Genomic DNA, 26,522 nt, shown 5'->3' with positions numbered 1-26,522 from the left:
TTCGATGTTTGCATGGTGACAACTGCTTCATACATTCTGCTTGCTTTGTGGGAACTAATTCAACGACAGTGTAACATTCTTAAAATATGAAGCATTCACAGAACTGGCACATATAAAAACTGCCATAGAGGAATCCTTCTAATGCCTGCAGGAAATTAGATTGAACAAATACATGCTGATATTAGTATGAGATTTATAAACAAATGTTGTTCTCCATCATTCACATCTTGCTCTTCAGAAAATGCTTACTGCTAAGTATATCAGCTCTTATGCTTGACACACCAAGCCTGCAGACATAATTAGAATATATTACACAGAAAGAAATATTGTTTAAGAAGTACATAAAGTTGTGTGCATACAGAAAGTTATATCCCTCTAAAATTTTATTTTCTCATCCTTGAAACAGATGCATCAAAATGCCTTTCTATAACTACACCAAGCTATGGCATTTCATTATTTATTTATTTTTAGATATGATTTTATTGTGCATGAGGAAAGTGGCCTTGAAGAACCAGGAGCCTAGATCTAAATTTGCAGCAAGGAAGTCATGGGATTTCCTGCAGATATATTGACTGACCTTCACATATTTCTCCATTCATTCTTATATCATTTTAATGTCATGGTGCTAAAAAGCAGTGTAATTTTCATTAGTTTCCTCCTCTAACATTTAGACGACAATTATGTTCAGTCTTCAATGTTTTGGGTTTTCTTATTACGAAGTCTATTTATTGACCTTCCCAGCTGCTTGTCTCAAAAGAGATTTGCTTCCTTGCAGGGGATTATTAAATTCTTATTCTCTTTTATAGGTGCATTTATTTTATGCTGCCTTTACGGCCAGTTTGAAGTCAGTGAGCCATTAACAAAGGGCACAAAGTGCATTTCTTTCAGGATCAAGGACACAAGTTTCCTTAAACATTTACAAGGGCAAGCTACCGAAAGGGACAAAATAAATAGGAGATAAAAGGTCTTAACTCTTAAAGCAATGGGTGTCATGCCATTTGTTGAGGTGAAATGGAAGCATTCAGAGACATGCGAATATCAGGTACTGGAAACAAACTATGGGGAAGAACTGTTGTCATGCCACTCTTCTTGAAGGCATCTTGCTTGTCACTGTCAAAAAGAGGACCTGATGGATCCTTCTTGAGAAGAGGTGAATGTTTGGTCATCTCCAAAGAACAGGTTCAGCTGTGCTTTGAGTTGGAAAGCTACCCCCAGAAGCATCTTACCCAAGCAAGGGAAGTTAGCAATCCATAAACAAGAAAAATGAAAGAAAGACACTTGCCACCTGCCATAAGCAGAACTGAATCTAGCAGTCATAGATACTCCCAACCAAGAACACTTCTGTCTTGTTTGGACTGAGTATCAGTTTATTAAGTCACATGATTCAGTTCATTAGTGACTCCAGGTACCTGTTCACAACACCCACATCTTCATGTAGAGTTTATCAGTGTGGAAATGGTACCTCAGTTAAAATCCCTAGGAAGACGCCATCTCTGGTTTTATGTAGATGCTAAACAGGATTATGATAGAAGTCAATCTTGTGACACCCAAAATCTTGTGGGAGAAGACCAGTAGGACTCCTATAGGAATATTCCTGTAGGCTGGAATGGAAGTGAAGTGCAGTGGCCCCAGCTTCTATCTTAATCTAGAAGCATAGCTTTTCACTTATTTTTAAGGGAAATTCCCTTATTCTGAATAGGATTCCCTGCAAGAAAAGGGAAAAGTTGACAGCTATGTCCAGAAGATACTAGAATTGTGTCGAACACTACCCAGAGAGATACAAAATCAACATAGACATATTCTCATTGTCATTCTTCAGGACGCCCACCCATGGTGGCCAAATATAGATAGGATATTTTCCCGAATATAGGTGGGGAAAAGCTAGCTTAGATAAGGAATGTTTGATGCTTGATGACAAGCATTCACTGAAGTAGCAGCAAAGGCCAGAAAATTCAACAATAAGGAAGATGGTCTGGGTTCAAGAAGGACATATTAAGGAAATGACATGTTGTTGAATATGAGAAGCTGTCCAGCAACAAAGAAAGCATATGATTTCTTTCATTATTTAAAACCCTACTTATCATACAAAGTTTTAACTCAACAATCTTGAATTGCAAGCAGAAAACTGGGCAGGAAACGGTAGAATAAATATTAGAAGTTGCAAGAGAGGCTGTTTTACTAACACTATTTTCTGAAGAGCAAATTAAAACTCAAATATCAGAGTTGACAGGTTCGTGCAAAAGCTGCTAAAACAAACTGTGACGGAAAAATTAACATGACTAGCCTTATTTTTTTAAGCCCTCAAAAACGTGAGGTTGCCAAGGAAATATCCTTACTCCCAATAGCATTATAGGAATAGCTGTGGAAAAGGGGATGAGAAAAAAGAAATTAGGCACGTGATTCCCTGGAACTACAAAAACAGTTCTGAGATCAATGAGGCTTTACATTTCTCATATAGCAATCCCAAAATTAAATAGCCATGTGTTCTGAATCTAAAGGGAGTCTTCAAAAGCAGCAAATATGCAAGTCCCATGTATGAGTCTGGGTAGCAAACTAAATCATGCCCCTTGATATCAAGTAACTGAACAGTGCAAAAGAATTTAAGATGAAAATTCTTAACCAATAATAAAAAAGATAGGAACTTTCAAACACACAAGGGGAGAATATTGAAGCAGGCCTTGATTATCAGTCACTTTAGGTAGACGACTAGGAAGATTTTCCCCAAAAGCTTGAAATATATTAATTCTACCACCATGTCTAGCCATCTTAAAGGGCAGAAAAGGCTTGTTTTCAAAAACATTTACAAAGTAAATGAAATATTCTTTGGCTAACAAAAAATGATTACATACAGGTAAAGAGCAGTGCTAGTGTTTCTGTTTTTTAAAAAAACAAATGTTATTCTAGCAGCATTTAAGGGCGGAATTTTTATCATTTTATAACAAACTTTTCCAGGCTGCAGTGCATTTAATCCGATACATGAAACAAAACAATTAAAGCTTGTAGCAAATAATATTATGTATAAGCTTTTTCAAGGAGAAAGCAAAGCATGAGCTGGAAAGCTCAGTTGGTTAGAGCTTGGTGCTGATAACACCAAGGTTGCTGGTTTGAATCCCCTATGGGACAACTGCAGCATTGCAGGGAGTTCCAGCATTGCAGATTATCCTCAGGATCCCTTCCAACTCTATGATTCTATGATTCACATGTGGAAGCTTTTTTTTGAGGTTTGCTTTGTGTAAGAAGGGATGTTTACACTGTTTGGGCTAACCCAGCAGAGGTTTCCCACCACCAAAGCTACCGTCCTCCACAAGAATGACACAACCTAGTATCACTGTGCAGTTTACCTACAAAGTACCATATTTTTCACTCTATAAGACTAAGATGCAGCAGACCATAAGACACACCTAGTTTTTGGAGGAGGAAAACAGGAAAAAAATATTCTGAATCCCAGAAGCCAGAACAACAAGAGGGATCACTGCACAGCGAACCCTCTCACTGTTCTGGCTTCTGGGATAGCTGCGCAGCCTGCATTCACTCCATAAGACACACACACATTTCCTCTTACTTTTAAGGAGGGAAAAAGTGCATCTTATAGAGCGAAAAATACGTTAATTCAGCAAGATTCTTCATAGTAACGATACATGAGCTTTGACCACAGTGACAACATCAGTTGTCTAGGATTTATTCTATGGCCAGAATTGATACAAAAATGACTAAGAGCAAGGTGACCACAAGGCAGCATTGTCCTGTAATTACACATTCTTATAAATGTACCACTATGCAAGGAAATATAAAACCACAGGAGAAACATTTACTGAACACCAACTTTGCATTTCCTGTACTTCTGTCTCCAACATATAAATCTGTTTCATTTCCCAGCCCCAGATATTCTGCAGTGCAATGTCATCTCAAAGAAAGATTTCCCCTGGGGGAAACCGATTGTATACTCATGCTCTAAATAATAGCAGCAACAGAAACTGGCCTTGTTAAAGCAAGTGATTAGATCACACTTTTTAATACGAGGTGCCTAAATCATCAGCAAAACTTATACTGGTTTAACACCTTGGGCTAAGGGTGAAATCCTATGCACACTCACCTGGGAGCAAGTCTATTGAACTGTGAGTAGATATGTACAGAGTTGCACAGTTAATTTCCTTTAAAGCTATATTAGGTTAGTAGCAATCATGCAGCACTGTGTGAACAGTACTTCTTTCTCAATTAGTCACCGCCACTATTTAATATTTTTTTTTAAGCTTTGGATTAATCTAATCAATTTAAGCATGCAATCATCACCAGTACAACCCTATAAACCACTTACATATAGCATTTCTTATTTCACCTTTTCAAGCTGCTCTATTTCTGGTGGAAATGAAGTGTTTGTAGCTAAAAAAACACCCCCAAACAAAACAACTTCTTGCAAAGCATAAATGGAAGCAAACTTTATAACACTGGTGCAATCTCCCCCTTAATAATAATAAAAACTCCTGATCTATTCTTCTGTACCACTCAAAATGTGTTACAATTCCATTCCTACAGATGCATACACAGTGACAAAAACAAATCCTTTGGAACAGGTAATGTCAAATTCTGAAAGGTTGGTAGAGTTAATTTTTTTTTTACAGTTCACAACACAACTGATCCTGGAAAGACCTTATAATGTCAACAGAAGGTCAGCATTTGAACATCTGTACTGAGTATGTGTGATCTGGGTGTTCAAGAACAGCAGTATTTTTAAGAGAGTTTGCCAATTAATGTCATCTGGTGTTCTGTACCAAAACTGCAAATCAGGCGGAAGCCCTGCAAATAGTAATGCAAACGTTATTGTGTGGTGTATTTATTAAGAAACACAAAAAGAGTAGCAAACATTGTTGTTTTGTCAGACTATGCAAGCTTTTAATATCTCTAGTCACTCAGACTTTCAATTGAGATTTATTAACCTGTCAAAACAAAAAGCAATTTTAGAACATACACAATTGCAGTTCATTTTAGCACATTTATTGCTCTATAAACAGTACATCCAGTCTTGTCTTTTAAGGGGGCTAAACTCAGGTTTCTCTTCTTGAAACAAGCAATTTCTATAATAGGAAAGTTCTGAGGGGGATGGCAAACACAAAAGCAATGCAATCCACAAGGTACATATTAAAATAAATTGAATTATATTTTTCAGAATTTCTAATACAGCATCCACTCTGATTTTAGAGGCCTGCTTTCAGGGCATATTAACAACGTAATCCTAAACATACCTACTTGGAAGAGAAATCAATAGAACCAGGGAATCTGTGTCAGATAACTTTCAGAGTATGGGAAAAAGCCAAGTGATAGCAATTCTTACATCACAGAAGCAACTCAAGTTCTTGCTTCTATGTAAGCATACAGAGGATTGAGGCTAAAGTGATATATTGAAATAGGTACCCACAGGCCATCCCTAGGTCATCATGCACCAATTAAAGAACATCATGCACAGTATTTTGAATACTGAACATGTATATCAACTATACTGAAGTACAGGTATCCCTTGTTCTTCCAGCACCTGCTCTGCTCCTAAAGCTACTATTCTTATACGCCAAGGTTTTGTTCTGTACCAACACCAAAATCCTTTTATTAGAATATAAAACTTTCACAGATGAATTTCTTCATCCTTGGAGTGACATTGAGCCTGAAGTGCTTTCCCAGTAATCGCTTTACGCAAAGCCAAAAAATCACATACTAGTCTCGCATGGTGAATCGAAGGATCAGTCATAGCGATTGCTTCTGTTTTTAACAACTGGGTGAAAGAGGAACTTTAGATCTTTTAAAAACTGTTTTGAGAAACAACACTCTCCTTGCTCAAAAACATTTATTGTTTAGAAAGAGGTGGTTTAAACCATTTCATGTCTCTCTTCTTCCTTGTGTGTATCTTAACAACTCTGCTAGGAAAGGAACAGCTCGATAGAATTTTAGAAAAAATTATCTAAAATACGCAACACAAATGCGACCCAGCATAACCAAAATCCATATATTTTTGCTTGTTTCAATAATCAACATTTTTTGGTTGCCACCCACCCAGCCCCCACATTCCCTGGCATGCATATACTTGCTGATTGAGAGAGGTCTTTCATGCTCTGTGATACTTAGAGGGGTGTTTTTCGTATTCTGCTGGTCTTTGGGGCAGGTAGCAGCTGCACTTCTGTTAGCGCCAAAGCACAGCATGACATAAGGCAATTCAGGGAGTCAACAGGCCGGGGCTAGGAATTGGTAGAGGCTTTCTATTTGCAAATAGAAGTCTTGCAAATATTCGTTGAGGCATTTTGTAACTTGACCTTCCTCCAAAAGGAGCTAAAGTATAAAATCAATCAAATCAATCATGGCCACAAAGTTATGTTCAATTATGCACAAAATCAACAACAGACTTCAACAGGAAAAGTCAGAAAATTAACCCTTCAAGTCACCAAAGTCAGAGCGAAACAGAATTTAATAGGCTGTGCACAGCTCCCCGCTGCAACAATCCATCTCATGGCTCCAACAGTGTGGGGGTGGGGTGGGGATAACCCACCCTGGGTTGACCTGGGAACCAACCCCAGCCTGGATCCTGTTCCTTGTATCTCCTCCATCCTTCCCAACCAAGATCAGGGGTGCCTCCCTGCTCGGAATCGACCCTCTTCTCAACAGCTGCAGAGGCAAATAATCTGTAAATTTTCAGAAGAATGGGAGCGAGGACTAGACTTAGTTGTGACTCTTGGTGCCAGTTGAGGAGAAGTCCAAAGCTAATTTGACTCAAGCAGATATAGAGGCATGTGACACAGAGGCAGGAGACTTGATTATCTAGCACAGGCTTCCTCAACTTCAGCCCTACAGCTCTTTTTGGCCTACAACTTCCATGAGCCCTAGCTACCAGGACCAGTGGTCAGGAATGATGGGAATTGTAGTCTCAAAACAGCTGGAGGGCCAAGGTTGGGGAAGCCTGATCTAGCATTTTCCAAATGAGCAGCAGAACTAGAAAGAAGGGAAAAAAAGCACAGAACAGACAAGAACAAGTTCATACTTTAACATCCCTTCCCCAAAGTTCTATGGTGCGAAAATTCAAGATATGGTCCCTTTGATTAGATGCTATGTCACTGAAAAGCATTCCCTCCCCTCACTCCTGTGTTTTCCTTATAAAGTAAGATTGAAAAAAAATGTTTCGGTTTTTCAGACTCACGATACGCAGCATTTTTAAAACATACAAATCTCTGCAGCACTTTGCCTCAAGATCCCACTTCAGCTCAGATAAGCCCCAAATCTTTCCTAAGTGGCCCTGCTTCAGTTCTTGATTCGGGATTTGTACAAATATTTTGCATATACAACTATACAGATCCAGATATTTATGTACACATCTATATACAAACACAAAAACTGAATAATGGATAACAATGCAAGCAGAATAAAGTAGGGTTTAGAGTTAGTGAAGGGGGCTCCAATCCTAATCCCAGTTACTTGGATTAAACCCCATTGAATTCAATAGGATTTAGGTCTGCATAAAGGTAAAGGTAAAGTGACCCCTGCATAGACATGGTTAAAATTGTGCTGTTATATATTTTTTTATATTTAGAACTCATCTAACACAAAAGAATTGTTCGGGTGGGAAAACCAACACCTCTACACTGTCAGCAAAACTAAATAAAGTTTAATATAATTTAAAATCCATGATATTTATTCCCTGATTTAACCCTGGCCAAACAAGCAGGTTTCTCTAGCTTGGATTTTGGAGGCCCCAGAATAGGAGGACGTTCCATAACTGGGGACCAGCCACCCAAAACACATTACTTATGGCATTTCTGCTTGAATCTGCTTCACAGATAATAGTATTAAGGTGAAGGGTTTGATGGATCAGGTATTATTATACAAATGGGAACAAGGAAAATCTCTGGGCTCTTCAGTGATTATTATTACAACTATTCAAATTATTGTTGTTGTTGTTGTTGTTGTTGTTGTTGTTATTCAAATCCCATTATGAAAATTTTCTGGCTTTTCCCATATATACAGTACATAGTAAAGAGAATTTCCCAGGTTTCATGAAACTGAAGCCTAGGACGCATTTGGCCATCAAACAGTACTTTATAAATTACAAATTTACAATCAGCTTATAATTGCACTATATTCATGGCTGCTGTCTACTGAACTAATATAAGATAAGATACTTTGCCCTCTTTACGCAATAAATAGTTTGTTAGTGTTAATAAACTATACCTTGTATGCGGCTTTGTTGCCAACTGAGAGACAGTAATATAGAACAATAATAATAAATATAGCCTTGGCACCTCATAAACTGAAGACAAGTAAGAGAGAAACATGGAAAACCAAATATCAGGATACTTTTAAAAGCAAATTTTTGCAATATGAAATCACTATTTTTTAAAAAGGTCTAAAAATAAAGGCTACGGCAACAAAACAAAATGCATTTGGCCTTTCTGAGTTTTCTGCAGACCCCTCTGGAATAATAAATTAAGAGAACAATAAAAATAACGCTTACAGAGCAATTCCTTGTTTTAGTCGGTCTTTGTTCTAAACCTGTGGAGATGCGCAGTTATGACAAGCACTGGGGCGATTAAAAAAGCAACTTCAACTATAGAGGGAAGATCAATACCCTGAATCTTTTAAAGAAGAGGATTAATTCATTGCTTGCCACAACCCAGAGCACCTCTTAAAACATTTTATGAGAGAATTCCTGTAAATTAAACCTAACTATTCAATGATTGTTCTGCTGGCAATGCCAGAAGTGCTAAGGGCCTTGGAAAGAGGAAAAACACAACTCAGTGAGTAGTTTATCATTAAATAATGTTCTTTTTTTCTCTCTTTTTGCTTTCCCCACCCTCTCTCCACAGCTTCCTATGGATAATATGCGATAATACATGTAATGAGCTCCCTAAAACAATTAGTAGCATATCTCCAGCGACCTGCTAATCTGAATGTAATGTTTTTTTACCAACCACGGCATGCTTTCACACCCACATCACGTAGAGGGGGAAGAGGGTTACAAAATGTAATTTAGTATTCTGCCTCATATTTCATCAAGTCCCTTACCAGCTGCTTGATATATTATCAAGACGAGCGCAAGCACATTCACCCCCCTTGACAGGGGCACCCCAAAGAATATAAGCAAATTGTAACTCTTTCCTTACATCACCACTAGCACCTAAGAGAATGGCAAAGTTGACCATATTTTCGCTTTAACAATGGCTGACGTATTGTGGATATATAACAGAACCTAGGCCAATGGTTAAATTGCTTTCAATACAGGCAATATCTCATCCCACCACTCAAATAAATAAAAAGCAGGCCAGCTGGAGGTGAGGAATTTTGTAGCTGAAAGTCTTATAATCGAAATAAATTGCAAATGCCTCCAGAGTCAGTTTAGATCAGGGTGGTCCAACACATGGCCCTTGAGACCTTTTTTGGTGGCCCTTGGCAACATTCGATGCCCTCACGTTGTCTTCCCAAGCTGGGTAAGCGAGCTGCTGGGCTTTGGGATGAGGTGTGAGCAGTAACAATGATGATGAATGCAAGCTTTAAAACACAAGTCAATGCCAGGTACAAAGATAACCTGCAAAGCTTTGAATAACTCTTCTGTTGGGCATTTGGTTGTGGAATGAGGCGTTGCATTGGAAAAGGGAAATAGTCTCAAACTGGGGAGAGAAACTTTGCACTGACAGCTCAAAACTGGTATGGTTTTTTTCTCCAAGGGGAAAAGACATGGGGTTTTCATATCAATTCCCTATAGGTGAAAAAACAGCTTGAGGTGGGAGATTTTAAGTTGAAAATGGACACAAAATGGTTCAAAAGCCATTTTCTTCAGCTCATCCACAGCATACCACAGGTTGCTTTGGGTTGGAATAGAGTATCCAGAACTCTGATATTCACATGGTTTAAGCCCAAGTGCCTCAATTCTTATCTTTAAAATGGGAATGAATACAACAAATTGTATAGTTTTATGCTGAATATGAATAAGGTAAAAATAGTGAAGGAACATATGAAAATGCAGATTTCTGCTCTGCTACCAAGTAAGACAACTGCTTCTTCCTTGAAGTGCCCTGCATTAGGTTTACGATTTGCCAGCTTCTGCTAATTCTTAGTACTCAATAGTGACAAGCTCCTGTGAAACTGAGGCAGTGAAAAATATTGGAGGAAAACATTCCATATTACAAACCAAGCCTTGCACTTGATTTAAATTTTAAAGTGGGAAATGTATTTGTAAGGAAGTTTTAACGGATACAACTAACGAGAGTTGCATTAGGGCAGCACAAGTTAGCCCATTATAAACAGCTTGCAAACCATGCATCCAGAGGCATATAAATAAAAAGGTTTGGAATGGAGAACATGCCTTTATTTAGTGCCAGTTTGCATTCAGTGGTTCAGTTCAGCTCTCTGGTCTAATGCAGAGTTTCCCAAACTTGGGTCTCCAGCTGTTCTCATCATCCCTAACCACTGGTTCTGCTAGCTAGGGATGGTGGGGGTTGTGGTCCAAAAACAAATGGAGATCCAAGTTTGGGGAAACCCTAGTCTAAAGCAATCTATTCAAGGGATTATATAAATAAGTAAAATGAGTTTTAGACTTAAGCTTCATACTGTTTCAAGCACTGTGGGGCAGGGTTGACATGCATAGGGCTCCCTTGTTCCAACTATAAGTAAGACGCCCCAAACCAGGGACAACACTTGCCTAGAAAGCGGTGAGGAGACTTGGTTCAGCGTCTTGAATTAGTGATAGCCAGCCTGGTGCCCTCTAGATACTGCTGTATTAACCCCCCCCCCCCAAATCCCTGACTACTGGCCCTGATGGTAAGGGGCTGATTAGATTTTTGAGTCCACCATGTTGAGAGCACCATATTGCCTTCAGCCAACTGAAACCTACACTGTAGAACAGAAATTTAGTATCTATCATCTAATCAATCACAAATACTTTAAAAAGTTACAGCTAATGAAGTTGTTGCCCATTTGAAAACCCAATTTTGCATTTTGCTTCTTTAAAGCTGGGCTCAGGAGGCAAATGTCTTTACTCTGTTTCAGATACAGGACATACGGAAATAATGTCATGTTCAACACTCAAAACAAAAACATCATGAAACGTGTTACAAAATGTCCTATTCTGAACATTTAGAAGAGGTTGCTTGCACTCATACACAAGAGCTCAAATGTTGCAGGTGGAAAACTCGGTGTCCAAACAGTTAGCACCCAGATTTATAAATATATTGGACACACTTAAAACACTCCTGTTCATTTGTAGTGTACAGCAGCAAATCGATACACATTTGCACTGCAAACATTTATACACAATGAAGAAATAGAATCTTTGCCAATACTTTCCCACTTGGTTTTTTTTATAGTTGCTATCAAATTTCACATAGAACTTACTATATTATATAAATAATGAAATTCAAAGCATGACCTGGGATTATACACTGCCGCTTTTATTACTATGATTATTCCTACCTTTTCTGGAGGCGGAGGAGGGTTAAATCTCTTTGCACAGACTAAAAACACATCAGGCTCTGGCTTGCCAGCCTTCACTTCAGGGTCATCTCCCAACACAATATGATGAAATAAATTAAAGAAGTCTTTGTGTCGACTTGTTTTCATTTCAAATGTCACCCGAGATGAGCTGGTGGCAACAGCTATGGGTATGTTGTGTTGATGTAGATGGTGGATTAGTTTTTCAACACCTGTGAAACAGAAAAATATATATGAAAGTGTTAAAATACACTTGTTTGAGCAAAAACAGAGGAGCTAGATTTACTGGAGTTGTTCACCCCACCTTCTGAACTTGATTTAGTTAGTTCTCTTTCCTGCCTTCATCAAAAGACTAATGGTTGATAATAGAGCTATTTGGGTGTTTGTACCTTGTGTGGGATGGTTTTCGTTGCTGCCTCCTGTATAACTCTGTATAACTCTTGCAAGAAGATCAAACCTATCCATTCTGAAGGAAATCAGCCCTGAGTGCTCACTGGAAGGGCAGATCATGAAGCTGAGGCTCCAATACTTTGACCACCTCATAATAAGAGAAGACTCCCTGGAAAAGACCCTGATGTTGGGAAAGATTGAGAGGACAAGGAGAAGGGGATGACAGAGGATGAGATGGTTGGAAAGTGTTCTCAAAGCTACTAACATGAGTTTGACCAAACTGCGGGAGGCAGTGGAAGACAAGAGTGCCTGGTGTGCTCTGGTCTATGGGGTCACAAAGAGTCAGACACAACTAAACGACAACAACCTTGTGTGGATTTTAACTGTGTGAGGGGAAACATGTGGCTGCATCTTCTGCCACTGACGTTACATCCTCACTGGCTGCACCACCCATCACCCATATATTTTAGTCCTTGTCCACAGAAGTTCCATCTCTCTAGTCTTGCATAGGCTTTAAAAAAATAATTCTGTAGTCCCCAGGACTGCTAGTGGTGGAAAAATGTGCCCCCCTCGAAAGAATGCTGTTGCCCTAACACGTCCTTGGTGGTGGGCTGCATTTCTCATACATCAGTTAATCCCTGTCTAAGTCAATGGAGAGTCTGTCTCAATAAACTTGCACAGGGGGAGGGAGTTTGTAGCCCAAAAATTGGTGGAGCAAATGCCCCCAAGGACCTCTAAAGCAACAGAAACCTTCATCCCTACAAGCTGATTTAAGCTTCTGTTTAGCAAGTAGAAATACACAGTACAAATGAAATGAATCTGAACTTTTTAAAAAAGGTGATGGATTTTTTTTATGAAAAAAAGAAATAGCAAAAACAATTTTGAATATGAAACAGGAAAGTAAAAAAGGAAAGTTTTCTACTGCACATCCCTGCAGGTGTATAGAAACCTCGAAGTGCATCATACTACATAAAATCAAGATAGTATGCAGAGAAGACATCTGTAGACTAAGAGGAACTGTGTTGTAATACATGAACTTCTGGCCAAACAAAAACAAATAAAAGGAAGGGATGTAATGCATATTTAGTAGGTCTGATGTAGTTAATAAAGCTGAAAGGATCAAAATATATAAACCTCAAGAACTTTAAACAATAATTAGTCACATGCCAAATTTAGAACTCTGAACACAGATGTATTTTTTTTAAAAATCCTGACAGAATTGAAGTATTTCTCATGGGACAATAGAAGCTTTCAGAAAGGAATAATTCAGCATTTTCCATTTGACAGCTCTGAAAAATACATAAAATAACTCAAATTAAACTTTTTCTTGTGACTTTATTTTCCCCCTGGTGCTTCTGCTCTTTCTAGTCTGCTAAAAACTCAAGTAGCAGCAATTATTTTGGTGAGAACGATTCTCTTATTTACATATTTTGTTTTCCACAATGTATTTGCATTTATTCTCTGATATTAAGGATACATATGGGGCTCCTCAATTCAATGGGGCTTTCTTTTGATATGGAATGCACAGTATTACACTGCAATGCATGCACAAAATTGTGTGTTCATTTATGTATTATTTCCATATACAGACAGCTTGCTACCTGAAAATCTTGAAGCAGTTCGCAATTGATAAAATACATATATAAACACAGTACGTACAATAAAAACCGTGTCAAATTATTCACATAAAAACTGAAATATAACCGTATACTTAAACACAGTATCACTATAAGGTCGAAGAGCTTTACACAGCAACAAAATGTAAAATTCCAACAAACCAACTTTTCGCACAACCACTCACACAATCTCATTCACCACTACTTTCGCACAACCACTACAATCACTCACTGCTTCATACATTATGTCTGTCAACCAGCCAGCACATTCATATACCACTTCTACTCAACAATATGACATATAAATTTATTGAAATGCTAGTATTATAAGCTTTTTTCTAGCAACTGGTCTGTCCTTGTTTTTAATGTTGCAATGCATATCAGTATGCTTTCTGGGGCCCTCCAAAACAGCAAGATAAGTTTAAATCCAATTGCATGTCTTGACAGTAGAAAATCCAGGTCCCTTTTGTTTAAAAAGGAGGAGGGGAATGTTTAGGAGGCATTTCACCCTCTCTGCAGACTATAATTAATGCAGTGACACTTTACAGAGGTCATTAAACTTCCTTGCCAACCGTTATTTTGAAAGAAAAACTATCACTTTTATTCAAAACAGCAATAGTTTAGCAAATGTTTACCAGTCTTTCCACTTGGGACTTCACAAACCCAGGTGAAAGGATAAAAGAATTACTACATAAAGCCTCAGGATACATACATGAAAAATGATGCAGTCTGCACATCACTTAGAATTTATTTAAACCCTTTCACCTTTTTTCTTGTCAAGCGGGTCTATGTTAAACATTTAAGGTATTCTCAAATGCTGTGGTATCTGTGAAGCTGTTGGGGATGAAACATAACTGATTAATGCCAGGGTGGGTTGATTTAAATCATGCCCTTTTAAATAAATGATTCCAGTCAAGTTTCCCACAATATTATTTTTCAACCAAGAATGGATACTAATTAGCTCCTGTAGCAATTTTAGAATATTGGTATGCAACTAAATATATCCTGTATACTACCTAGGAACATAATGCAGAACGTTAATCATATGGCCCCATGTACCTTTTGCACTATCTGGGTAGTCGGGTCAGCTGAATTCTGACATGCATGGATTTCTGAGCAAATCCAGGAGCACGCAAGTGCCAAGAGATTTCTAGAAAGGGCTTGTAGTTATTGGGCATAACATGAGATCAACAATCAATAGCTGCCTTGTTTGCTTAGCAGTCACAAATAATCAAAACTAATTATATTGCAGACCTCATCTATTTACATGGATCTTCCAGGTTTCTCTTTCATTTTCTTGAAAAACCAGTTTTTGACCAACTTTCTTTTATAATGTGTCAATGATTCAAAATAGACTTCAACATGTTTCCATTAAATTTAAATTTCACTGCAGGGGGGTGGGGACGGACACAGTCGGTTTTTTAAAGAAGGAAAGCTGGTTTTGTTTTGTTTTTACAAAAGCAATTCTGATTTCCAGTGCCAGATTTATGTATAAGCTAAACAAGCTATAGCTTAGGGCCCCACTCTTTTGGGTGCCCCCCAAAATTTAATATTAATATACTTCTTCTTAATTGCATTTCCGTTCAGCAATTACTTTAATAACATACATATTTTGTTATGTGCAAATGGCATTTAGATACCTATAAGGTCCATAAATTACCATATAGCATATATTCAACACAAAAAAACAGCGACAATTTGCTGTTGACAAAGGACAGCTGGACATATAAAGGGCCCTATTACCTTTAGTAGCTTAGGGCCTCATCAAACCTAAATCTGGCCCTACTGATTTCTGATTAACATGAGCTAAGAGAATAGCTTGCTCTATATTTATCAGTTTGGAGCATCAGTGGAAGCGGCTATGAAACTAGCATCACATCCCACACTATAACTAGAAGGGGTAGGATCACAAATGCAGTACCCCAGACTTCTGCAATTAGCCCTTTGGACTCTTCCCAGACCGTACCCCATCTCCTTAGAGAACTAGAGCTACAATAATGCCTCTTCTTTAAAGGGATATTGTTTGCACAAGGGCCTGGTTGGGGGATCTCCAAGTTTCAGTGAAAAACAAAGTAGATTTGGCACACCTTTAAAGGCCATATTCTGAAAGATCTACAACAATTTCTACAAGCTGATGTTATGTTAACAATACTAGTTTACACATATTTTCCCTTTATTATATCTCACATTTACACCTTTGAATTGCATGGAGCATAAGATGTGTACAAGTCATGTATTTTCAGTCCACCAGGTGACCCCAAATCCTGCCACTATAGCATTAACATTTGATGCTTAATTTTTCAAATGTTCAGATTCTCCCAGCTACAGCAAACATCACTATGAAACTTTGCTTACAGGCATATTCAGCATTGCACTGACTTTGGTAAAGGGTCGATTTTTTCGGCTAGAGAAACAGTAGTGGAGATAATATTGAGAGGAGTAATTTGTTTCCGACACTTGAAAACACACCATTTACTAGCTTTACTTATGATTCAACTGGGCTGAGCAAGCAGTCCTCAAAGGGTATTCAAAGCCTTTAACATATTAAAAGCTAGTCTCTAGCACAATTTTTGACCAGACATTAAGTTAAGATAATGTGGCACAAGGCGCTGTGCAGTTGGCGCTGACCCATGACAGGGCCTTTTCGGTGGTGGCTGCATGCGCTCCCTAGTGATGTGCATATGTCTCCAACATTATCAATTTCAGGACAAATACTCAGGCATTTGGTGGCTGAATAATGCTGTTCCTGGCAACACTGTATGAAAGGATTTTAAAACTGTTAACTGTTTTATTAAGTTTTTTAAAAACATAAACATGGATGTGTTTGCTGCCCTGGGCTCCTTTGGAAGGGAAGGATATAAGTTCAATAACAATATCTACATAGGAAGGCCTATACAAAATATGGGGATGCGGGTGGCGCTGTGAGTTAAACCACAGAGCCTAGGACTTGCTGATCAGAAGGTCGGTGGTTCGAATCCCCGCGACTGGGTGAGCTCCCATTGCTCTGTCCCTGCTCCTGCCAACCTAGCAGTTCAAAAGTATGTCAAAGTGCAAGTAGATAAAAAGGTACCGCTCCGGCGGGAAGGTAAACGGCGTTTCCGTGCGCTGCTCTGGTTCGCCAGAAGCGGCTTAGTCATGCTAGCCACAGGACCCAGAAGCTGTATGCCGGCTCCCTCAGCCAATAAAGCGAGATGAGTGCCACAACCCCAGAGTCAGTCACGACTGGACCTAATGGTCAGGGGTCCCTTTACCTTTTTATACAAAATATGGGAACATTGAACTTCCATCATGTTCTTACTTGTTGACCAATCAGACTTACTTTCTCTGTCTGTCTCTGTCTCTCTTCATTTCCTATCAGATAGGGCTGCTAAAATTAGCAATCTAGAGAATATCGTGTAAGAGGCACTTAGTCATTTTCTGCTGCTTAAGACAGATGATTAAAAACTGTGTCTTGGTGGTGCAATAGCTCCCAGGGATTTAGACATCAGTATAACAGAAAATGTAAAAACTGTAGAATCTATTATGTTTTGGTCTTAAATAGAAACAGATGTACCAGAGATGGATTCTCAACAGGAACACAATCAATTATCTATTTCTTCTGTTTCTTTTAAAGTAAAAAATAAAAAATAAAAGTCTTCATCTACAACAATTCTATGCAAATCCCTAGAACTGCAGGCTCAAAGCAGAGAGCCACCATTTTTAAAATGTGTGACAAAGTAGAACAAAGCAGTTCTTGGAAAATCATTAACACATCCATTTGGAAAGTTACTCACATTTCAACAAGCAATATAAATTAAAGCATTATTCCCAGTGGAAAATCCAGTAAGCAGCAACTGTATTTTTAACTAGCTTAGGAAGAAGAACACAATAAACAGCAGCAACAGAAAACATGGAAATGATGGCAGTATTGTGGTATAGCTCTCTGCTATATCCCGTAGTTTGCCAAACACCACTTTATAAAACAATTACAGGTTCAAGCTGTGACGGGGGGGGGGGGGGGGGCGGGGCATAGGTTTCCATCATTTTGGAGAGAGGCAGACTAGTAGGTGCTGAGTTGCATATTGGTTTCCCATCACCAAAGTAAAATAAGCTTAAAACTATTTGGAATGTGCAATGGCCTTAAATAACCATTCCAGAAATTCTGTATTTTCTGTTTCTATTATCGTCATTATCATCACAAACTCCCATTAAAAAGTCAAATACAGGGATATTATTGCATATTGTCTTTTTTGCACCTTTCAAAAAACATTACTTTATTATGCATGACTCTTTAAGTGAAGGCAAGCAATGGCCATAGCACTGGCTTTCAGATTCTGGCATGTAGAAACTTTGCATAAATGGGGAATTAAGAAGAATAAATGCTCCATACTGTTGATTTCCCAATTCTTCTGTAATGAAGAGTGGCTCTTGGATATGACAAGAGTTAATTATTTGTATGTAGGGGTCAATCCACAAACAGGCTATATGGCCTATTTTTGTCCATGTGATTATGCATGTGAGTGCATAGTTGAATGGGGAAACATCTGAGTGAAACAAATGCAGACATTTTCATGAACTGGAAAACATGCAGAAAGGGAGAACAGAAGCAGCTCCCATTCCATCAATTTTCTTAACATACACTTAATATATCTGCATTCATTTTATATATAAATTGATTTTTTATGAAAGAGCAGTAGTTTATTTGCTTAATATAGCTATTCAACCCCTAATTAATGCATGGTGTGGATTCAAAGGTGTAGCAACTTGAGTATCGCATACTAGCTGTGGCATTCTTTTTGCTCACTACTGATGCCTTCCTTCTTCCAAGTCTTCTGGCATAAGCAGAGAGCTTGTGCAAGGAAAGCTCAGGTCTCTCATATTATGGCAGGAGGCAGAAGCCAGGGGCAAGAGGACTTACACCACTTGTCTTCTCCAATGCCCAGCACAAAGAGAGAGAATAGACACTCTCCTTCTCTGAAGTTCTTCCCCCCCCCCCAAGTTTGTGCTGTGTTTTTAAGAAAGCATGAATGATGCAAGTCACTCTTGTTGCTTCTGCAAAAACCCAGCCAACATTTGTTGTGTTACCGCTGTATTCTGCCCAGTTGGCACTGACCCTTAAAAGGACTTTCTCATTGTTGGGTTCCCATTTGTGGTGAGCTGAACCCCTCAATGTTAACATTCAGGGCAAATTTAAAAACATTCTTTTTCACCCAGGCATTTGGTGGCTGAAAGAGACACCGTTCCTGGTTACTTTGAGATTATAAATTGTGAGAATGTAAAACATGTTGTTAAAAGTTTTTAGAATGCTTTTATTGTGCTGTTTCCTATTTTGCAGGTCCCTCCCACCCCCCACCCCAGATTCCTTTGGGAGTAAGAGTGATCCAGCAGTACAACAATAGTCACCCCTCCCAATGCACATGCCAAAGCACTTGACGGGGTATCATGCCTGACAATGTGGAAAATGAACACAGACACACATCCTAAAGACAGTATTCCCTTTAATAGGTAGAGGGTAGTGGAACTTTGTTTTTGGCATCCATGGGACACTACAGAAGGTGTGGAGAGGCCTGTGAAAACAGCTATCAACAGCTTAAAAACACACGGCAACTAACCATACACGCATTCAAAGCTGTCAAGTAGAACAATATCACATGTTCTCTCCCTCCCATATGCAAGATACAGATGGCATTGCTGAAAAGTGCATCTTATTTATTCTTAGAAGACGCCTCAGTGGGTTTTTTGAGAAATAATAATAAAAAAAAACGTTCAATCTTCCAAGGTGATGAGGAAACAACCAGGCACCAGAGAAAAGCATTTTGTGAATGTAACTATTCAAATTCAAACTGCAAGACTTAATTGGATATACACACATTTGATTAGAGGAAATACAACCTGGCATCAATGCAGCTGTGGGGAACACTTTTTCTTGCTTTGTTTTACTTTCATGCAGTAGTTCTTCTATGGTTATTGGAAGGTCCAGGGCATCTCGCATGATCGTTAATCCCTCCAGTGTCTTTTTACCCATTGCTAAGGATTTTACATCCCAGGTATAGGTTTTTCCAAAGCGGTTGCAGATTTCTTGGAACACAATAGTATAAAGACGTTCAGTATCTGAGGAAAGAAAAAACACACAATATTAGTGGCATGATGTCAGAATGGGGCGTAATTACAAATTATGTTGCATTCTTGGAGGGAAAAGACAGCGCTCCTATTGGTGAACACGTTGGCAAGAATAAAAGACAATACAATAGGGTCTTGAACTCTTGGCCATAAGAAATTCATCTTGAACATCATGTAAGCCTTTTCTGACAGGCAAAACTAATAACTTCTGACTTAAGGTCACAGCCAGGCCACCCAAATCAGGATGCCACATAACCTTTAACCTTAAATACATGGCAACAAGATTATAAATTCACATTCACACTGCTATAGAAGGCAAACCCTCATATTTTCAAAACACACTATTGTGGGCTGCAATGCACAATTACGTGTTTGGAACGTATTTGTGGAAGAAAAGGAATGCCTTAATTGGGAGGTAATCTTTATCTTGGAACTGAAGATAACAAATGAAGAAGGAAATCTGGTACTCAAGGGATGTCATTACATATTCTATTTAAACTATAAAGTAATTTATTTTGCAAGCCTTTGAACGGGACTTTAAAAGTTCTTCAAAAGATGCCACAGTCTGCATTATATTGCCAGTGGCACTGTTACATTTACATCTGACTAGATTTCAATTACAACCCTATAACCTATAATCAAGGGGGTTTAAGAGCAAGTAAGTCCTCTTCAGGCCACACTCATGCATATAAAGTTTCAGCCCAAGGAACCAACCTTCTCCTGAATTCATTAGTTTCGAAAAAGATAAGCAAACATAGCCATTATGGTACAGTTTTATTGCGGCTCTTAAAAGCAAAGTTGTTGAGCACTTGTTCCCCAGTAAGGTTAAGGGGTCTAATTTTTTTTTTTAATTTGAGGCCTACTACACACACAAAAAAAAAAAAAAAAAAATGGGGACGCAGGTGGCGCTGTGGGTTAAAGCCTCAGCGCCTAGGGCTTGCCGATCGAAAGGTCGGCGGTTCGAATCCCTGCGGCGGGGTGCGCTCCCGCTGCTCGGTCCCAGCGCCTGCCAACCTAGCAGTTCAAAAGCACCTCCGGGTGCAAGTAGATAAATAGGGACCGCTTACCAGCGGGAAGGTAAACGGCGTTTCCGTGTGCGGCTCTGGCTCTGGCCAGAGCAGCGATGTCACGCTGGCCACGTGACCCGGAAGTGTCTCCGGACAGCGCTGGCCCCTGGCCTCTTAAGTGAGATGGGCGCACAACCCCAGAGTCTGTCAAGACTGGCCCGTACGGGCAGGGGTACCTTTACCTTTACCTTTTACACAAAAATACAAAGGTAGGTTGACACCGCTGGTTCATGTGATGAAGATTCATTGCTATCAATTAGTCAATCATCATGGCACATTTGGCCATAGCATTCTTGACTTCTTTTTAACATAGCCTTAATGTACCAGTAAGGGTTCAATTATACCACTGCAGCTGGCAGTGGTCAGTTTCCAGTTCTTGAAGTATGAAATGACATCACTGGATGCCAAAGGATCTCATTACTTTCAGCATCACCTTGAATGCTGACAATGTAGACCATTTCTTATACTTCCTTGGAGAAAAAAAGATAGTTTCCCCAAAAAGCATGTCCAACTAATCCATTAACAGTCATTCCATTTGGCTGCAGTAGAGCTGAAGACCTGCTTAGATGAAGTCTCATTTGGCTCTTCCCCTTCTCAAACTGTCTCCCTCAATGGCCATATAACTTTAACAAGTATTAGTTCCTGAATTTGCTTGTCTTCCTGTTTCCTTCCCATCTTCTCCTCACCTCTGCTGTATTATAATCCATTTATCGAAAATCTACAATAAGCAACAACAAACAGTGCATGAGCACCACCTGTTTACTTCATGCGAGTTTCCAACTCCCAAGTGGCTCGCAACTCAACATTTCTAGATTCTTATCATGATTCTTATCTGCATTCTTATCATGAACCTGACTTTAGCTGCAGTAATTTCATGCAGTAAGCATTTGAGGTCGTTTCAGCAGGTCAGTTTGCTAGTGCCCAATGGAAGGGTGATCCATATCACAGAAGCCATTACATCAGATTGTGATAGAGGAGTGAAAAGACAGAAGTGCAGGGCTACCATCAGCTCTGCTGAGAAGCTGTCATCTGGCAGCAGACATTACATCAGGCTGCAGCAGAGGGAGGAAGAGAAGGGTTCAGCCTCACTCTATCATCACAGCTGAAAAACCAGCAATTCTTGAATCCTCTCCCTGAACTTTTCCAACTTTTGCGATCAGAATCATGGATTCCTCAAAAGCTCACAAAGTCTCAGTCAGCACTATTCTAGTGACTAGGCTGGAAAAGATGCTATGACTGATAGCCTGATGATGCATGCAATACACAAACAAACAAACTCATACCCTGTCGAAGGACAGCCAAATTTAAATAACAATTTGACACACAGCTGTGAGGCATTTGCGAGCTTTTTTGCGGAGAAGGTCTTGTTGCTCCGCCATGACCTCCCTGCCAATTTGGATACAATAAAGGAACTGGAGGCCCCTCGTCTGTCCTCGGGTTCAGTATTGGACCACTTTGACTGGATATCCCCAGCTGATGTAGACAGATTCCTCCGAGCTGGAAAGCCTACCACCTGTCCTCTCGACCCGTGCCCGTCCTGGCTGATTAGAGCGTGTCCAGAAGAGGTGCGGGCCCCCCTGGGGGATATCATCAATCTGTCCCTTGGCACCGGGACATTCCCAGGGGAACTGAAGGAGGCAGTGGTGCGCCCGCTCTTAAAGAAAACATCATTAGATGATCCCTTAGATCTATCCAATTACCGCCCGGTTTCGAATCTTCCATTCCTGGGTAAGGTGATTGAGAGAGCGGTTGCTGAACAGCTTGGTAGGTTTCTGGATGAAACATCAGCTCTGGATCCATTCCAGTCCGGCTTCCGCGCTGGTCATGGGACCGAGACGGCTCTGGTCGCCCTAACAGATGATCTCCGCAGGCAGCTGGATCGAGGCGGGTCGGGGCTGCTGATTCTTCTAGACCTGTCAGCAGCCTTCGACATGGTCGATCACGAACTCCTGGACCACCGCCTTGCCGACGTGGGGATCCAGGGCACAGTCCTTCAATGGCTGCGCTCGTTTCTCTCTGGTCGGGGACAGAGGGTGGCGCTTGGGGGGGAATTGTCATCCCGCCACTCCTTGGTGTGTGGTGTGCCTCAGGGTGCAATACTCTCCCCGATGCTTTTTAACATCTTTATGCGCCCCCTCGCCCAGCTTGTCCGGAGTTTTGGGCTGGGCTGCCATCAGTATGCTGATGACACCCAACTCTATTTGTTGATGGACGGCCACCCGGACTCGGCCCCAGACACACTGATCAGATGCTTGGAGGCTGTGGCTGGATGGTTACGTGGGAGCCGGCTGAAGTTAAATCCTTCGAAGACAGAGGTCCTCTGGCTGGGGCGGGACGACATGGGACTGAGGGGGCAACTCCCATCTCTTGCGGGGGTGCAATTAGTGCCAGCACCGTCCGTTAAGAGTTTGGGTGTAATCTTCGATACCTCCCTCTCCATGGAGGCGCAGATTGCAGCTACAACAAAGGCGGCATTTTTTCATCTCCGCCAAGCTAAGCAGTTGGCTCCTTACCTCTCTCGCCCTGACCTAGCCACTGTGATCCACGCGACGGTCACCTCCAGACTGGATTATTGTAACTCGCTCTACGTGGGGCTGCCCTTGAGACTGACCCAGAAACTCCAGCGGGTGCAGAATGCCGCAGCGAGACTCCTTACGGGGTCCTCGCTTAGAGATCACATTCATCCGGTGCTATACCAGCTGCACTGGCTCCCGGTGGAGTACAGGATCAGGTTTAAGGTGCTGGTTTTAACCTTCAAAGCCCTATACGGCCTAGGGCCCTCGTACCTACGGGACCGCCTCTCCTGGTATGCCCCACAGAGGAACTTACGATCTTCAAATAAAAACACCTTGAGGGTCCCAGGCCTCAGAGAGGTTAGGCTGGCCTCAACTAGAGCCAGGGCTTTTTCGGCTGCGGCTCCAACCTGGTGGAACGCTCTGTCACAAGAGACAAGGGTCCTGCAGGACTTGACATCTTTCCGCAGGGCCTGCAAGACAGAGCTGTTCCACCTGGCATTTGGTCAGGGCGCAGCCTGACCCCCTCCTCTGGCAATCTTTACAAAGCTTTAGTTTATGGTTGCCATCAATTTTGATTTTAATTCATTTTTATAATGTTTTATAATGTCACACTGTTTTAATGTTGTTAGCCGCCCTGAGCCCGGCTTCGGCTGGGGAGGGCGGGATATAAATAAAATTTATTATTATTATTATTATTATTATTATTATTATTATTCATTTGGCACTGCATGATGCTCTCAGCAAGCTTATGTGAAAAGGAACTGGCAACATAATTAAGATGTATATCCTTATTTTTAGTGCTGAAAAAGTTCTGCTTCTATCTTGGTTGCAGGGAATCACTGATCTACCAAGAGATTGAGGATGACTCCTTTCTATTCTTATACCCTTCAATAATATACCAAAATATAGTAGAAATAACGATCACACAGAAATGACAATAAAACCTAGATTTCATATTAAGTCTAGATGCAGGCCTATTCATAGAAGCAAAATTCCCATAATGAAAAGGGAGGGGAATCTCCTGAATCTGGGCTTGAAAATAGATGGGCTATAATTTTGGAAATTTGTTCAGAAGCATCTTCTGCTAGATTAAAACAATTACACCAGAGACACCCAATAGGCACAATGATTAACACTAATTTCCTCTGTTGGGTTGTGTGATAAACTGTCCCCAGTGTAACAAGCATATCTGAATTCTGAGTATTGTTTCAAAGTTCCTATAGCACATGCTACACATATATTGGGAGTGTAGTTTAAACCCATTAAACTGGATGGAACCTCAAAATAATTAGCAACCTTTGAATGATGAGTCAAAATTCTCCAACAATATATTAAAAGACAGGTGTAAGCTACACATATTGCAGCACTTTTTTTTTATAAATCTCTTCTGAAATAAAAATAATAATGTGATTGCCAACAACTAAGGATTGCAACTAATTTAATCAAGCAATGATTTGAAATTAAGTTTTTTGATTACCACTTAACATAATTCAATGAAAGTATCTATAACTCATCCTAATGGGGAGCAGGTATTCTATTCTTTTAGGCTTTAGCTGCTGCAAACAAGTTTTTTGCCATATTATTCAATACAGCATAAGTACTTGCTATAAATGGATGCTACAGTATGCACATTATGTACTATTGGTTGGGTGTAAAAAAAAATGCTAGTAGTTTGCTTGATTTATTAAAAATGTAATTCACTACTGATTGCAAGAGTTCAGTTGTTCAAACAGTGTAGTATTGTCACCAACTGTTGTCCCAAGAAGGCTCATGCAGAGAATTATTATTCTTATATAGTTAATCCTTAAAATATGAAGCATAATCACACATATTTAAAGCGTACTCACACTAATTCATTTAACAACTTTTACTGTATACAATGGTGTTTGGCTAACTTTTTGATACTTGCATCTCTGCAAGGGGGCATTGGTAAAGGATAGTCATGATTCTGGTATCATGAAGGTTCAACTTTTGACTTAAACCCTTAAGCCTATCTGCACCACCGTTATCAACTGAGCTTATATCTGAGGGTTGGGACAAAATCACACAAAAAATATTTATTTCTGAGGGGGACACTAGGGGGCGCATTGGAAGATGGCCGACAATACCATCTCTCCGACCCACACGGGGTAATTAAGAGGCTGTTATGGGAGTAGGCAGCCTCCCTTGTTGCCCCAAGGAAATGGGGAACACTGCCCTTGCCTGCTGTGCCCATAAATCACCCCCTAATTCGAAAGAAGGGGGTGAGGGCCTTAGGCAGAATGCCCCCGTGTGGACCTCGGCTCTCCAGGACGCTGTCTCTGATCGCGCACTAGTTGCAGCAATTTGGAATAATTAATTACAAAAGAAGCAAATGCACATATTTCAAATGAAGAAGGGGAGTGAAGTCTGCTAATTTAAGTGACCTCTGCGAAAGAAGACGACGGGCTGGAGAAACAGGAATATTTTACGATGAAGATACACCAAAGGCGGGGTATGTTGACAATGGGGCTGAATGGGGGGGGGAACCTTTTTTACTTTCCTTCTATGTGATTTACAAGAACCCCTCCTCATTAGAACCGTCGGTTGAACTGACCCAAGCAGGATGATTAAGGTCTGTGTGGAGATAAACTTTAACCAAAAGTATGCTTTATGGAGACCGAGAAGCAATAAGAGCTTTTGGGAATGGCGCAGCAATTAATTTGGAGTCGCCATCTTGCCAAAGGATTTATAGCCGGGAAGAAGAACGGATTTGTTTTCAGACTGCATTCCTAGTGAATCTCCTCAGAGGTTTTGAGAAAGGAGGCAGATTGGTGAAGATTAATGACGCTAAGACTGTTTTGATGTATGGAAGTGATGTTATATGGAAAACGTCTGGATATGGCTACTGGATAAAAAAAATAATATCCATGCAGGATTACAAACTGTTCTAACCAGCTTGCGGAGACTATCAGAGGTCACAAAGAGAAAGGAAAAATATATGAAAATAACAACAAGAGATGTGGAAAAATAATAAGAAAGGACTGGATAGTACTGTGAACATCATAAGGTTAGATTTGTGGACATTAAAACAGCAGTAAGAAGCAAGAAGTTGATTGGATCCCTTCGGAACTTGAAATATGGGTACCCCCAACAAAAATTTAAAATTCGGCTGTTTAATTTGGAATTTATGTAATTTGGTTTGATTTGATGTGATTGGTTGGTTAATAAAAAATTATTCTTAAAAAAAAAAATTATTTCCAGTAGGATAAAAAATTTCCCACCACACCCCTAACAACGACAATACTGGTTACAAAGTAGCCAAAGAACAAAGTAACACATTGCAAACAAGCCATGTGCTTCAGTCCCTTAAATCCTTTATGCAGTTTGGTGAACTTTCCTCTCTCTGGTCCCAGAGA

The 26,522-nt window shown here is 40.0% G+C and overlaps 1 protein-coding gene across 1 annotated transcript in view; it reads right to left on the bottom strand.

Annotated features, from left to right (window-relative positions):
• Positions 1-26,522, bottom strand: part of PUDP (pseudouridine 5'-phosphatase) — a 61,670-nt gene that overhangs the window by 16,973 nt on the left and 18,175 nt on the right. The window contains exons 2-3 of the mRNA XM_079973077.1: positions 19,335-19,553; positions 11,440-11,669 (exon numbers count right to left, since the gene is read on the bottom strand). Coding sequence (XP_079829203.1) covers positions 11,440-11,669; positions 19,335-19,553 — 449 coding nt within the window. The remainder of the gene's footprint in view (positions 1-11,439; positions 11,670-19,334; positions 19,554-26,522) is intronic.

This window comes from Podarcis cretensis (assembly GCF_951804945.1).
Source record: "Podarcis cretensis genome assembly, chromosome: 4".
Taxonomy (NCBI): domain Eukaryota; kingdom Metazoa; phylum Chordata; class Lepidosauria; order Squamata; family Lacertidae; genus Podarcis; species Podarcis cretensis.
The sequence above is the reverse complement of the archived record's forward strand: the minus strand, read 5'-3'. Positions and strand labels throughout refer to the sequence as shown.